Source organism: Schistocerca nitens, chromosome 2 (assembly GCF_023898315.1).
Source record: "Schistocerca nitens isolate TAMUIC-IGC-003100 chromosome 2, iqSchNite1.1, whole genome shotgun sequence".
In the NCBI taxonomy this organism is placed as follows: domain Eukaryota; kingdom Metazoa; phylum Arthropoda; class Insecta; order Orthoptera; family Acrididae; genus Schistocerca; species Schistocerca nitens.
The window spans coordinates 129657967-129674942 of record NC_064615.1 but is presented as its reverse complement, the minus strand read 5'-3'; the positions used below and the strand labels follow the sequence as shown (position 1 = coordinate 129674942).

Genomic DNA, 16976 nt, shown 5'->3' with positions numbered 1-16976 from the left:
CTGAAGGGAAAGGAAGAGGGACAGTGGGAAAAGAGTAGTGAGGTTAAAGAAATGGGTAGAGTTACAGAGAAGTCACCGAAAACCTCAGATCCTTCTCATCCTGTCCTGTTAAGTCTCCTCTGACCCAGAGTTCTGAACTTTTCCGTAACTCTCCCCCTAGCTAGTCTTTTTCCTTCATCCCTCTTCCTTTCCCTTTTACCTTTCTGCCAGAAGAATAGGTCACTGGTTCTGAAAGATTGTACATTTCCATATCATTTAATGTGTTTTCTCCTACTGTCACTTGATGAATAGATTTTTTTTTATCTATCCAGTTATACTTTATTTTCAAACAATGATTATTTTTATTCAGTTACTTTTCATGCTGTTCTGTGTAGTTGTTACCATAGAATGACGTCTATAAAACTTGTAAACACAAATATCATTCCTCATATGATACAGTGGAAGAGAGAGTGACAGCATATTTTTTTCTAAGATGAACACAGAATATTAAGAGTAGCCAATTACTTATATCATTGGTGACATGTACAGGCAGTGAGCCATGGTCTCAGGCATGTTTCTGTGCCCAATTTTTCATCTCCAATGCCAGGAGACATAATCAATGACTATAAAGACGTAGTTTGTTAATTTTCAAATGCAGACTTGTTTAGCATGCCAAGATTGCTGAACTGTTTACATGTAACCATGCAATGGTCGAGTTGTGGCGTAATCCACCTGCTAACCTAAGATAGCGAAGTTGTGGTAGCGTGCTCTGTGGAGCATATTCAGTAGAAGTGTTGGTGTGTTTGCTTTATTTAAAACTAAGGCCCTCAAGTTGTCGACCTTTACACCTTCTTATTTTGTATTTCAGTTCTTTTTGTAGATTTTTTTTATTTCTATGGCCTCTCTGAACACGCAAGCATAGTAATTACAGGACCTTGATAGAACACTGGTATTGGAGAATCGAATTCGGTGACTACTCCCTGGCCCCGGTGCATGATGTGTTATTGCCAATGATAACCACTGTTGTGTTCTTTAGGCTGGAGGTTGATGCTTCTTTTAGTATTTTCTTTACACATTCAGATTCAAAGGTACTGTAAATCAATTACTTATAGTCTGACAAGGCAACATAAACTGATGATGTATCATTTTAAGTACTGTGCACAGGAGATAAAATTAATAGATCTGTCATTAGCAGACAAGACAAAATTGAAGAAGAGAGACACGGTAGGAAGTTCAGGGAAGGGAAGGGAAACATTGACAATGTAAGTCAAAATAAACTTTTATTACCTGTGATTAAGTCACATTATAGCGAAATGACTCATCACAATCCATGACAAGAAAAATAAATATTCTAGCTTTTGAATGTGCATTTAGAATCTTTCTTAAAATATTTGATAGGCAGTTAGTAGCACTGATAAAGGCAACACATTCTCTGTATCTTCTACTGTCTGTAAAATACATTTAAATCAAAGTACACGGAATATAATTGATCAGTGGATTCTGAGAGTACAAAAATGGTCAAAAACGTGAAAATATCATGTGATGTACTGTCAACAAATGAAAATTAAGCTCAACTGAAATGACTGATACCATTTCTGGAGTAGAAATGCCTACAAATTTAATGAAGTGCTACAGAAGTGATCTTAAAACTAAATCAACATGAAAATGGCAGTTTTGGAGCTTGAGAAACATAAGATGGAATTTATCACTATCCTCAGCTTATGGCATGGATGACCTCTAAAATTGTATATGGGCCCAATGATAATATTATTCTGGCTTCATATGAATCACCAGTTCAGAGCAGTGATGAATATAATGAATCACAACCTTCAGTTTTGAAAACACTGTGTTAACTTTTTAGCCAATTGACCGTAAGAGTGACGACAGTGAACTACATACAAAGAAACAGTTTCCAAGCCACAAATTAAATTATTTTACATCTCTCTGCTAAAATGAATAATTAAAGATAAAAAATTCATTGCTATTCTATAAGAATTTTTAAATCGATTAAGTAACATTTTAGTCTGAAGAACTGTTGCTACTCCCTCAGAATAAAATGCTGCATGTGTGTGCACAATTTTTTTTCATGAAAAACTAAATACAAAATATTTGACTATATTTATGGAATGATCAAATTATTATAAAATGAAGTAAGGTTAAACACCACAGTAAATTGAAATGTTGCTCTATGATGATAAACTCAGTTAGGTACAGTTATTATTATTACATAAGCACTATCCTCATTTTTCTCATTTGTCCAAAAAAGTTAAATAGTAATTGAATCAAAACAATGTTCCTTATTGTGAGAAAATTAATGTAATGAAAGAACAACATTACTAAATGCTGCCACAGTGCAAAGCATTCCCACAATGATGTGAATGTTGTATAAACTGCTGGTCCCTGGCAGAAAGCACATAAAGTTTGCATACAGTGGCAGTCTCTAATAGGCATAGTAAAATTAAAATATCTTATTGACAATATTTAAATGAAATTCCCACTGAAGTGTTAAATGAAAATACTGAATCTTCACAATTATATAATTTCTAGGTACAAAAGGAACTGATTTATTACTCATAACACAGTACATTCAGGTAGAAATTTTCCATACAGATTGTTATAAGTGCGCCAACTTTACAAAATCACAGGATATAGAATATTGTTTTTATTGCTTTAGAAAACTTACTGCCAAGCTTACAGGGTATCTATTACAAAACACAATAGTACTTCAGCTTTTAAACATGAGGAAAGAGATGCTAGAATGAAGTCCCCTATAATTAGTACAAACAGAATGCATAACATTCCAAGGGAAATAATGCAACCTACAATGCAGATGAGACTGCAGAAGAAAAAAATTCTATAATTGGTCAACCATTATGAACATTCTGGTACTACTGTTTCCCACATAGACACACTGACAAAAAGAAACAATTAAATGATTCTTCAAAACAAGGTCACATTTCCCACAATGGTTTGGGTACTATGTAAAGGAGTGATGATGGACACAGGCAATGCCAAAACACTGGGGTTGCAAGTCTGCTCTGTATATAAAGTGTTAAGGTGTTTGACATTTGTTCTTGATAAACAGCATAGATAAACTGAAAAAAGTTTGTAGTTACGAGGCTGACAGAACAAAGAAGGGCAAGGCAAACTGAAGTTCACGTCAGGCAGGTGTCAGTGCCAAGGAGCAATATCTTCAATAAACAAATGTGCAAGTTACATTTCCCATCTTACATACAGCCATAATAGTTACGAAATGACTCACATAACACATTTCCTTTCTCTTCCTTGTTTAGGTTATGCCCAGGTGACAAAAGGAAATGTCCGCCCCTCCCCCTCGAACTTCATGTGGACTGTAACTCATCAGTGAGAATATTTCCACATATGACTAACATAACAGTACCATGAAGGATTGACCCATTTGAATATGTGCCATATACGAAATCCACAAGCTGCAGCTGATTGCGGCGTACGGCATGAGAGTAGACATGTTACTTGAGCAGTAGTGTAGTGTAGAAGACAGCATGTTGCGAGTTCATCAATTTTGAACAAGGGATGATAATCAATGCAAGATGTGTGGGTCGTATCACATCTAACATTACACAAAAATTTACGTTTTTGAGGTCAAAAATGTCTTCAATACTACAGAGACAACACACAAACCACTACACAGGACGAACACAAGTCACTGATGAACTGATATTATGCCGCCACTGCAGAGCCATAGTGGGCAATCGACTGTCTGCTTTGTCAGATCACCATTGATTTGAATCCACATTCATCAGGAACCCATTTTTACCAGGGCTTTATGGAGATGAATGGACTGTGTGGGATCCGGCATTTAACAACCAACTCTTGTCCCAGGTCCGTCAAATGACTTCTGGTCAGTCAGTGTATTTTCTGCTAACTAAGCAATGAAAAGTTATTCTCAAGCAGACATCCGAATGGCTGAGGCCAAGGCCTGGAATTCTGTGTAAGAGAAAAGCGAAAACAGTTCTGATACCAATCAAAATTTGAAGTTAGCCGAACTTCAAGCAGTATATCCACTGTTAGTCTTCCAAATGTCAAGAAGGAAAATGGGAAGAAATGATACAATATGGGAACCGGCAGTACTACAGTACGTACAGAATGAATTTTTCTCAACACTAAACCACGTTGATAAAAAAAGGTTTGAAAAGCAGCAACATGGAATAATGTAATATGAAATAGATCAGCATCTAATAAATTACCAGTTCTCATGGAAAGCGCCACTTAAGTTCCTGTTTCTTCTTTTATTGTTTCGTTGTACTGTTGAGATGATAACGAGATAATTTCTTATTAATGTGTCTACAGGTGCATTGTTTTATTCGAAATTAGATGGATCTTTAACTTTGAACTGATTTATTGGTCTGTACTAGCTTTCTACTTCCAATGTGACAGAACACAGTGATATTGATTATGTACCTCATGGAATGCCTACGAATTCAGTTTGCACAAACTGCAATTAAACAAACAAAATGCCATAATAACCACAATAAAAAGTATGCATTTAAAAATACTTAAACTCTTGGAAGTTACTCATAGATAAATAAAATCTGAATGAATCAACCCACCCACATCCCTCGAATACTGGGAGCTTATGATGATATGCACTGTAGAGTGGAACATACTGCTGATGTACAGTGAATGTGTTGAAGTACAGTCTGTCGACGAAACCAGTCTTGCGAACTGACAGTGCCTTGCACTCACGTGACACGTCAGGCGCCAGCGCCCAACGTGATGCATAAGCAACAGGCGTAAAAACGCGTGTACTGCAAACCGTCGTCTCTGCCATTTCACGAACTGGCCGCTTGACTGTCATAAAAACGTCTACCTTCGTTCGAGATGAAAATTTTTCGGTAAAATATAAATTTAGGAGTAACACGAATCAGAATTCAACATCTTATTGACGATTTTAATGCCTCTCGCAAAGAGTTGCAAAAATCTCGTATTGTAATAAATACGTAACGAGTTCGGTTGGGATCTGCTAAACGAATGAGAATTGATTCGTGATAAAACAAGAGAAAATTACCTCTTCAACCAAGGTTTCGATTTCCACGTTGAATCTTCGTTTTCAACCCCAAAAAAATTGCAACACACGTTCTACGTTTATAACTGTCGGAATTTTTAGTGTCCTTATACAAATGGCCAATGTTAAAGGAAGACTTCAGATATACGTAGGGAAAGGGAGACTTGCACTGGAACATAGTTATACTGGGTACAATATCATGAGACTGTGACTTCATAGACTGTGTTCCAACCGAACGATGGGAAAATGCTTTGTGCATAGTGGAGATACGGAATTGTAATTATTTGCTAAAGGCAAAATTTTTGGGTACTGGAGCCTTGTACAGGTCCGTTGTGAAATTAGTGGCAGTTCTTCTGTTCTTTTAAAATAACTTTCTATACACCGCGGCAGGTTGTTAACGGATTGTAGGACAAAAGGAATGCAACCCGTACGCAAGTGAGCCTGTTTGCTTTCAAGTAGAGTGCAGAGACGTGTCGAGTGAGCGCGGACTGTAGTCAACCGGATGTACTCCTGGCGAGAGACAGCTTACTCCTTCTTGGCGCGCTGTTTGCCAGAAGAGCGCTGCTCCTTGGTGGAGCCCTTCTTGCTCTTCGCCGGCGAGGATTTCGGGGATTTCCTGTTGTAATAGATCAGCTGTCCGAAGATCATGGCGTTGACGCTGAAGGCGCTCATGTAGGTCACCACCAGGATGATGTCGCCAGTCTCCTGGATGGAGGTGAAGATGCGCGCCAGTGAGCCGAAGAACAGCATGCAGCCGGTGGCGAATGACAGCTGGCCCGTGCCGCCGTTGCGGTAGTTCGCTATCACTTGCAGCATCTGTGAGCAAAGAGGGAATAAAATAAATACGGGCGTCTTTTCTCTTTCTCTCTCTCTGACACACACACACACACACACACACACACACACACACACACACACACACACACCATAACCACTACTCACCGCGACACTGAATGCCGCGTGGTGACGATGCGCCTAACTGACGAGTTAAGGCAAGAGTACAGGGTGTTCGCAAATTTCCGTTACAAACTTTTAGGACGTAGAGGGAAGTGGGAACATAATATTCTGAATAGGAATTTATGTCCGGAAGCGTACAGTTTCCGTTCTACGACAGTTTCAGTTCCGATGTTTAAATCATCCACTTGTAACGCCAGAAATGCAATCCTCCTATTTCCATCTATTGTACTATAAATTCTCTTCCTTTATTTGTTACCTGAAGATATGACATTTCTGTGTCTTTATATATTGTAATTGTTTTACTACCTGTATATATGCATTTATGTCGATGTACAATTGGTTTGTTTTTTAAATATTATTTTTATTTTTACGCTGGGTCTGGCCTAGGGAAAACTATGCTATCGAACCACTACATCGATAGGTCGTGTGGAGAACCAAAGTGTTTAGGATCTTTGGTAGTGTTAACTCTGCCGCGTGGAGCGCGGGCAGAGTGAGTCTGGCTGGAGTAGGGAGGTGGAGCAGGTGTGTTGTGTGACGCTCCCGCGAGTTGCCGCGCTTCCGGGGTTTGGCAGCATGTAATTGTGCTCGACTTGCTATGATAGTTTCTGACACGTTGTCGCGGACGGGAAGCATTAGCTGGCGCACATCAAGAGCCCGTTTCGCCTGGTGACCGTGTCGAGAAGAAGGCGCGCCAACATCCAGCTTCTGCAACAGCGACGGCCGACAATGAGTGACTGTCGCCACCTCTTCGATCGACGACTTCCAACCTTCAATCAACCAACAAGGAAGACTAAAAGCACGTAAAGTTTTAGAACTGTTAAATTTTTCTCACTAAATTACAGCAACGTAGCATGAACCTTTGTTGCTCATTGTCCCAATTGCATTACCAAGCAGGGTCCCTTCCTTTTCCAGAATGAACCCGAGTGTCGTTGAAATTCAAACGCCAGCATTAAAGTAATATCATTCCATTTCACTGCTTTAATTTCAAAGTTCAGTTAAAGTATTCATAGCTGGCTACAATATTTAGATTACACAAGCACAAACTAAGAGTGCGAGTTTTGTTACCATATTTTAGCTTACCTGCGACTGCAGCTCAGCTTGGTACGTACTAAATTTTACTATTGTTAATCAGAATCATTTCATTCAAGTTCAAAGTTAAATCTCTTATTTCTAAATTGCGTAGATTCAAGTAGCTATTGAAATGATTGTTGAGGTAGCCCAAGACTAACCTTATTTTATTGAATTTCGTAGTGCTTCAGAAACAAAGTTCACTATTAATTTCAGCCACTAAATTAACTTTCAATTTTCCGGTTTCATTAATTCTTTTGCTAAATTAAGTCAGAGTGTAGCGAGATTTATTACTTCTGACAAACATTCAGTTTTCACACAACACATGTCAACCTTCAGTTGCCACGCTTTTAGTGCTAATTACACTCCTGGAAATGGAAAAAAGAACACATTGACACCGGTGTGTCAGACCCACCATACTTGCTCCGGACACTGCGAGAGGACTGTACAAGCAATGATCACACGCACGGCACAGCGGACACACCAGGAACCGCGGTGTTGGCCGTCGAATGGCGCTAGCTGCGCAGCATTTGTGCACCGCCGCCGTCAGTGTCAGCCAGTTTGCCGTGGCATACGGAGCTCCATCGCAGTCTTTAACACTGGTAGCATGCCGCGACAGTGTGGACGTGAACCGTGTGTGCAGTTGACGGACTTTGAGCGAGGGCGTATAGTGGGCATGCGGGAGGCCGGGTGGACGTACCGCCGAATTGCTCAACACGTGGGGTGTGAGGTCTCCACAGTACATCGATGTTGTCGCCAGTGGTCGGCGGAAGGTGCACGTGCCCGTCGACCTGGGACCGGACCGCAGCGACGCACGGATGCACGCCAAGACCGTAGGATCCTATGCAGTGCCGTAGGGGACCGCACCGCCACTTCCCAGCAAATTAGGGACACTGTTGCTCCTGGGGTATCGGCGAGGACCATTCGCAACCGTCTCCATGAAGCTGGGCTACGGTCCCGCACACCGTTAGGCCGTCTTCCGCTCACGCCCCAACATCGTGCAGCCCGCCTCCAGTGGTGTCGCGACAGGCGTGAATGGAGGGACGAATGGAGACGTGTCGTCTTCAGCGATGAGAGTCGCTTCTGCCTCGGTGCCAATGATGGTCGTATGCGTGTTTGGCGCCGTGCAGGTGAGCGCCACAATCAGGACTGCATACGACCGAGGCACACAGGGCCAACACCCGGCATCATGGTGTGGGGAGCGATCTCCTACACTGGCCGTACACCACTGGTGATCGTCGAGGGGACACTGAATAGTGCACGGTACATCCAAACCGTCATCGAACCCATCGTTCTACCATTCCTAGACCGGCAAGGGATCTTGCTGTTCCAACAGGACAATGCACGTCCGCATGTATCCCATGCCACCCAACGTGCTCTAGAAGGTGTAAGTCAACTACCCTGGCCAGCAAGATCTCCGGATCTGTCCCCCATTGAGCATGTTTGGGACTGGATGAAGCGTCGTCTCACGCGGTCTGCACGTCCAGCACGAACGCTGGTCCAACTGAGGCGCCAGGTGGAAATGGCATGGCAAGCCGTTCCACAGGACTACATCCAGCATCTCTACGATCGTCTCCATGGGAGAATAGCAGCCTGCATTGCTGCGAAAGGTGGATATACACTGTACTAGTGCCGACATTGTGCATGCTCTGTTGCCTGTGTCTATGTGCCTGTGGTTCTGTCAGTGTGATCATGTGATGTATCTGACCCCAGGAATGTGTCAATAAAGTTTCCCCTTCCTGGGACAATGAATTCACGGTGTTCTTATTTCAATTTCCAGGAGTGTATATGTGCATTAATCTTTCATTTTCAATTATTATAGTAGTTGTCCATAGGACTGGCGACCGTAATTTTCCCCAGATCTCAAATATCCAATTAACGCCACTTAATTGTTAACTTAACGACCGCACATGTACTTTCTCTATTAATTTTACCCTTTTCTCAAAATTAATTTCCACCGATTTCATTTGCATTTTTACTTTCATTTAGATGTAACCCTTTCCTCCCTCTTTACCGACAAATTAACTTCGGTGACGATTGCTTTTCCCAAATTTCCATTAGGTACACGCGGTTTAATTTTTCACTGACATTAAGGTCGATAAGTGAGGGGGAGGTTACACACTTATTCTCGAGGAATTGAATTATGCGTGACACAGTACAATTATTAGGTGAAAATTCGAAAGGAAACACATTTGTTTGTATTAATTCTTAAACATTACGTGCTTACATTATTCCAAAACAAAAAGAAACTAGCATACTTTATGTACAGAACAAAATATTTAAGTGTTAATACAAATAATTGAGCTAAACATAATGAAACATCCATTTATGTATCGTTATGTTTCTTTTCGATTTGTTACCTAATAATTGTACTGTGTCACACCTAATTCAATTCCTCAAGCAGAAGTGGATGAGTTGAACATCTGAACGGAATCCGTCGTAGAACGGAAACGGTACGTTCCCGAACGGGGGTTCCTATTGACAATATTATATACTCACTCTGCTCTACAAGTCCTAGAAGTTTGTAACGGGAATTTCCGAACACACTGTATAAACGGAACAGAGAGGAAGAAGAAACATTCGAGTGATAATACCGGCCGCAAATTAGGTAATCAACTGCCACAAACGTCTATAACAAAGGCCAGTTTGTTATGAACCGGCGCCTGGGAACAAACATCTGGGAAACGGTGAAGCTAGTCTGCTTTTCGAGAGTACGAGTAGGTGAAAATATGCTGGACGCCCAATCCTCGATACAGAACGTGGAGATCGGATGTTTGCCCGCACAGTAAAGCAGGACAGGCAGAGATCTGTGACAGATCTGACGACGTAGTTCAGTGCTGTTGCAGGCTGAAGTCATTCGGAGTACACTGCTGAATATAGAGCTCTTTAACAGATGAACCCTGCAGTTTCCTTGTTAACCCAGCGACTCCCCCAAATACTATAAAAGACGGCCCGACATCAAGAAGACAGGACCGTAGATCAATAGAAATGTTTCGCCTGGTAGGAAGAATAACGTTTCTTGTTACAGGCCATCACGCTGACGAACGACTACTCGAAACATGTACTGCGTCAAGGGCGCAGGCCGTTGAGTGCTTTATTATGCTCTGAGCGACATTCACTTTGCCTTCAATGGGGCCTTTGACAATACTCGAAGGCACCATGACAACTGCGGACCACGCGAATATTACTGAGGCGCACCTGCATTTTTTCATGCCCCGAGGGCGATGGTATCTTCCAGCACCATAACTGTCCGTGTGAGAAGGCCATAAGTATTCTGAAGTGGTTTCAGAAGCATGATAGTGAGCTCACAAAGATGTGAGTTCACAGATCGTCTGATACGAAACATCTGGAACGCTTTTGGGTGCTCACTCCACGTTCATAATCACCGGTTCATAATTTATGGGAACTATGTCACTCGTGCGTAGACATCTGGTGCGACAGAACTCCGGTAATTTTCTAAGGACTTGTGAAGTCCATGTCACGTAAGTCGTCGTTATTTGCGTTACATAAAGGCCCTCCTTTACTCACAGCGTCCCGTTGAGGAAGGGGGGGGGGGGGGGGGTAAGAAGCTATTCTAGCAACAAAACTAATCCAGAAATAATAATATTTTATATTCATCTTAGTAAGATTTTAAGACTCATAATAGGATTGAGTCAAGAACATTGACGTTAATACTACTACTTCGTTGTCCGGAAAGGCTCAAGAGTTCGTCGTTCTTATACAGGGAGTATCGGGTGATCAAAAAGTCAGTATAAATTTGAAAACTTAATAAACCACGGAATAATATAGATAGAGAGGTAAAAATTACACACACGCTTGGAATGACACGGGGTTTTATCATAAAAAGAAAAGAAAAAAAAAACAAAAAAAACCACCCCATATTGCTAGACGCGTGAAAGACCTCTTGTGCGCGGCGTTTGGTGGTGATCGTGTGCTCAGCCGCCACTTTCGTCATGCTTGGCCTTCCAGGTCCCCAGACATCAGTCCGTACGATTTTTGGCTTTGAGGTTACCTGAAGTCGCAAGTGTATCGTGATCGACCGACATCTCTAGGGATGCTGAAAGACAACATCCGATGCCAATGCTTCACCATAACTCCGGACATGCTTTACAGTGCGGTTCACAACATTATTCCTCGACTACAGCTATTGTTGAGGAATGATGGTGGACATATTGAGAATTTCCTGTAAAGATCATCATCTTTGATTTGTCTTACTTTGTTATGCTAATTATTTCTATTCTGATCAGATGAAGCGCCATCTGTCGGACATTTTTTGAACGTTTGTATTTTTTTTTTTTTTTTGTTCTAATAAAACCCCCATGTCATTCCAAGCATGTGTCTCAATTTGTACCTCTCTATCTACATTATTCCGTGATTTATTCAGTTTTCAAATTTATACTGACTTTATTCCGTGATTTATTCAGTTTTCAAATTTATACTGACTTTTTGATCACCCGGTACATAAAGTCCGGGAACACTTTCAATTATTTATTGCACAAGAACCAAACATTGTACAGATATCATGTATATGTCATTTTGAAGAGACACCTGAAAGTTTTTTTATGCATACCGCCACTGCGTAGTTCGGTAATTTGCCGATAGTCAGCGATAGTCGCAAACATGGCCGAGTTCAGTTGCGGAGCGAGCTGTTTCATGAAATGGCCTCCCCGATCACCAGATCTCAATCCGTGTGACTTTTTTCTGTGGGTCACATTAAAGATCGTGTGTATGTACCGCTTCTACCACGTGATGTAGCAGACCTCCGGGAGAGAATACGGGAACAACTGCCACAGTCGACGATGCCATGCTGGGACGGGTATGGCAAGAATTCGATTACCGTATTGACTTCTGCTGGGTCACTCATGGTTCGCATATCGAATGCTTGTAAAAAAAAAAAACTTTCAGAGTTTCTCTTCAGAATGCAATATGTATGACATCTGTACAATGTTTAGTTCTAGTGCAATAAATAATTGAAAGTGTTCCCGGACTTTATGCACATCCTGTATTATGCAGGAATCACAATGACAGATGATTTGAACCTCCATTTTCATCTTGAAGTTAAAAAAAATCATCCTGATGACAATTCGTTTCCTCCGATGTGTCAATAATGCGCCACAATTCAGTTGCGACACACATATGCTAAAAACAATGTGTCCAAAATGACAACGTAGTTGCCGGCCGAAGTGGCCGAGCGTTTCTAGGCGCTTCAGTCTGGAACCGCGCGACCGCTACGGTCGCAGGTTCGAATCCTGCCTCGGGCATGGCTGTGTGTGATGTCCTTAGGTTAGTTAGGTTTAAGTTGTTCTAAGTTCTAGGGGACTGATGACCTCAGATTGTGATGTCCTTAGGTTAGTTAGGTTTAAGTTGTTCTAAGTTCTAGGGGACTGATGACCTCAGATGTTAAGTCCCATAGTGCTTAGAGCCATTTTTTTGACAACGTAGTTGACATACATTGCTGAAAACCATGGACCGTTATGCTTACTGAAACCGTCACATAAGGTTGTCCTAGACAGAGCACGCTGTGTCAGAAATTGTGAACTGGAAATCTCAAACTAAATAGACTAGCCTCGCTAAGAATTTCTCGCACGTATTGAAGAACAAGGAGGGGATTTTTAATGGACTGAACTGTGATGTGTAGCGAAATTTCGGTAGCTTACCATGCACTGAAAATTAGCGACAGCGTAGAACCACTGGCAAAGTGAGAGAGTAGGCGTAGCACTTCTACAATGCTGCATTAAAATGGCTCGTATGAAGGCTCACAAAATGTTTGGGCATGCTGGTAAACGCTCAGGAAGTGTGTGTAGTTCACCCACCCACCAAGGACGTAACTCACAAAAACCTCGTTAGACCGATAATTGAATATTTCTTCCCAGTCTGAGAACGATACCATGCAGGACTGAGTAAAATAAACACAGAAGATGCCAAGACACAGATTCATTTAGTAAGGGAAAAAGCGTGACCGAAATGCTCAGCCAAGACCGTGGCAAACACTCCAAGAAGACAGTGTGGATTAAAGTGTGGTGCACTGGAAACGTGAGTTCGAAGAAGAGTTGGGAAATATTACTTCCTATCCCATACGTCTGGGGAAGCGACCATGACAAGAAATTAGAGCTTATATGGAGGTTTAGAGACAGTAGTTCTTCTCACGCAGCATTGACGAATGGAACAGGAAGGAGGAAAATATAGTGCTAACAGAAGTACCCTCCGCCATATACCGTATAAGGTGACTTATAGTCACACTGAAGAAAGTTTAATTCGTATGATCTATGGAACCATTTCTGCTGACGATATATTGACGTTGGTATCATTCCCAGTCTAGGACTGCACCTTATAAGATGATGCAGTACCTAATCAGGCGGCTACAGAATTAAAGAATGATTAAGCTCTCATCATTTCCCTTTACCATACCTCAAGGAAAAAAAAAAAAAAAAAAAAAAAAAGAGTTTCTGTTCCAGTAAGGGTTCAAAAGCTACTAATCATTATTAAACTTTGGTATGCTGGATTCAGCAGGTCTGGACACCAAATGTGACCTTACCTCGTATTATGTAGGTGTTTATACTTTATTTAGCACCTGTAATAATCACCTCAACGCACAAGCAGACAATGACACTGCCATGCGCAGATTTCGACCACTGTGCCCATGGGTAGGCCTTAATTTTTTTACCTATCTTCTGGGCACCACGATACCTTCTCCTGTTCCAAATTTTCATCTCCGAGTAGGATTTGCATCCAACATCAGTCATTTGCTTGATATATTCCAATCCCTGTCATCCTCTACAATTTTCACCCTCAACTACCTTGGAAGCTTTCCCTTATGTCTTAACACATGTCCTAACAGTTTGTCCTTTTATCTTGTCAGTGTTTTCATCTATTCCTCCCATAGCCGATTCTGCAGAGAAACTTCTCATTTCTTCTCAGTATCCTCCGGTAGCACCATCCCTCAAACGCTTCGATTCTCTTCTTTTCCGGTTTTTTTTTTTTTTTCACAGTCCACGATTCACTTCCATACAACGATAGGGTCCAAACGTGCAATCTCAGAAATTTCTTCCTCAAATTAAGTCTGATACGATTGGTACCTTCCTTTGTCCAGGAATGTCTCCTTCACGTGTGACAGTCTGCTTTTTATGTCGTCTCCTTACTTTACCCATCATGTACTAGCTTGCTTCCAAGATAGCAAAGTTATTTCGCTTCGTCTACTTCGTGATTCCCAATTTTGGTTGCTCCTTATTACTTTCATCTTTCTTCAGTTTACCCTCAATCCATTTTCAGTGCTCAATTATTCAAGTATTCAATCGATCAGCAGGTCCTGCAATTCTTCCTCAGTGAAACTAAGGATAGCAACGTCATCAGCGAACCTTATCATTGATATCATTTCACCTTGAAGTTTAATCCCATTATTGAGACTTCATTCCATTTTTGTTTAGCTTCTTCAATATATGGACTGACCAGCAAGGGCGAAAGACTACGTCCTTATCTTATATCCTTTCTAATCCCAGCACTTCGTTCTGGTCTTCCATTCTTATTGTTCTCTCTTACTTCTAGTACATATTGTGTATTACCCATCTTTCCTTGTAGCTTGAACATCGAATTTCGCACATCTTTCACCATTTTACACTGTCGGACGCTTTTCAAGGTCGACAAATCCCGTGAAGGTGTCTTGAGTGTCCTTAAGCCTTGCCTCCATTACCAAGCGCGGCGTCAAGATTTGCCTCTCCGGTACCTTTACCTTCCCTAAAGTCAAACTGATAGTTATCTAACAGATCCTGAATCTTCTTTTCGAGTTCTCTGCGTGTTACATTCGTCGTGAAGCTAACTCTGCGACAGTTCTCACATTTGTCTCCCTTGCTACGTTTGGAGCGTCTGCATATTTTTTTCCATATTTTTCCCGAAGTCTGGCGGTATGTTTCTGGACCTAAAGGTTCTACAAACCAGGTAATTGATTAGCTGTCACTTCCCCCAACGATTTCTGAAATTCCGAAGGAATGTTAGCTACCTCTTCCGCCTTATTTGACCGCAAGTCTTCCAAAGCTGCCTGAAAATCTGTCTCTGATACTGCATCACCTTTGACTTCCATATGGGTACCAATTTCTTCTTCTATCACTTCATTAGACAAATCCTCCCCTTGGTAGAGGCCTTCAATGTACTCTTTCGAGGTATCCGCTCTTTCCTCTTCGTGTAGCAGTTGAATTCTTCGTCCACTCTCAAACCTCACAGTACCAGGGAGAGGTATTTTTTTGTGCCCACCTTTTGAAGATATTGTAAACTCATCAGTTTCTTTAAATTTTAAAACTTTGAAAAAAAAATTAATTGTTAATCAATTTTCTACCAGATTCCATAAATGTTTTAAATTTTCCAGCTAAATGTAACCAAAAACTATAAGACTTAGAAGTAGATGTCACTTTCCACAATGAATGTCATACTCAATACTTTCAGAATGTTGCGTGTATAAATCAACAACAATTAAGGACTTTTCAACATTTTTTTTAGGGTGGGCATAAAGTACGCCCTCCTTCCCGGTAATGTGCGTTAAGGGGAATTCGTTGGTATTGGTAGGGTTAACGTTGCCGCCCCTGTTCTTAATTTCGACGGAGGCTGTTTTGACTTGCCTATATTCTGGATCAGTCCTTGCGACGACTATTTCTTTCTCCATTACTTCGCATTTTTCCTGCAGCCATTTCGCGTTAGCTTCCTTCCACTTACTGTTTATTTCATTCCTTACATTGCTACATTCCCATCAGTTCTAGTACATTTTTTATCTTCTTCTTAGTTCAATCAATTGAAGTATTTAAGGTTACACAAGATTCTTCGCAGGTACTTTACGTGAAATTGTATCTGTCCGTTTCAGAGATGTCCCTGACTTACAAGCCAATAAAAATTGTTTCTTAGTCAGTACCAGAAAGCTTCGGCCACCACACTGTGCCAGGACCCCAGCCGGGTTGCACGACGCCTGCGTCGCCCCCTGGCGCTTTCCGGCGGCGCACCTGCCTCCGCTCGGGCCAACACGCTGCGCCCAGCTGCCGCACGTGCCGCAATGGCCGGCGCTCCATTACGCAGCGGAAAAATGCGTACACAATGCCGCGTTCCTTAAGGTATTTTCCCGTATGCGCACGATACTTCCTTTTTTCTCGACGCCCGTTTCTTTTGGCCGTATGAAAAGGCCGAATTGTCCCGCTCAATTCGTTCTCTTTCATGCATTATGCATAACAATGTTACATTTTTACAGAGCTTTTCTGAAACACATGTCACAGCGATATCCGGAGTACTAGAGGAAGAAATCATTTGCAGAACTGCTCCCTATTAACTAATTTGTAAAGTAATATGGCCAAGTTCAATACCCTAACCTTCAGCAAGCTTCCGCCCATCAAGGTACAAACTTCCACACGGGCACTGACCTTCCGCTGACGAAGCAAAATAAGCAGGTGGTTCAAAGTAAAGAGGCTGTCATTAACTTTTTACAACATTAGGTATAGAGGATTTTTGCATTTAACAAAAACCCAAGTATTTGTAACTATGAACTAATCAGTCAATGAAATCCATTACGTGGATGCATTCAAATATATTACAATCCGACTTCGAAAATATTCAACCTTAGAACGTATAAACTTTCGTTACACCTATATGGTTTCCGGTATCCTTCCGGCTTAGATAAGGGAGCTTCGGTTAAGAGTAAGCAGTTAAGGAAAACAAGCAGATATCTACTTAATATTTTATTGTGATCTACCTATTTATACACTAACTTGTCATTTAAGTTCCTACGTGTTGACCATTGACACAAGAAGAGCCAGAGTACAAAAGTTGTTAACTGCGTACCGTGTATGCTTGCACGATTACTCGATGATCTGAACTAGTTTCGTCTCTTGCAATTACATGAATAGGATCAAAATCTTCTGCCGAATAAGCATTAGCATTGTGTGCTCACATTCCCGTT

General features: G+C 41.4%; 1 protein-coding gene across 2 annotated transcripts in view; it reads right to left on the bottom strand.

Moving 5' to 3' along the window:
- Nucleotides 1–1242: 1242 nt before the first annotated feature.
- The window catches only part of LOC126235823 (mannose-P-dolichol utilization defect 1 protein homolog), a 399864-nt gene continuing 384130 nt past the window's right edge, over nucleotides 1243–16976 (bottom strand). For both annotated transcript variants that reach the window (XM_049944674.1, XM_049944673.1), the window contains exon 6: nucleotides 1243–5839. In XM_049944674.1, the coding sequence (XP_049800631.1) occupies nucleotides 5549–5839 (291 nt within the window). In that variant the 3' untranslated portion in view covers nucleotides 1243–5548. The remainder of the gene's footprint in view (nucleotides 5840–16976) is intronic.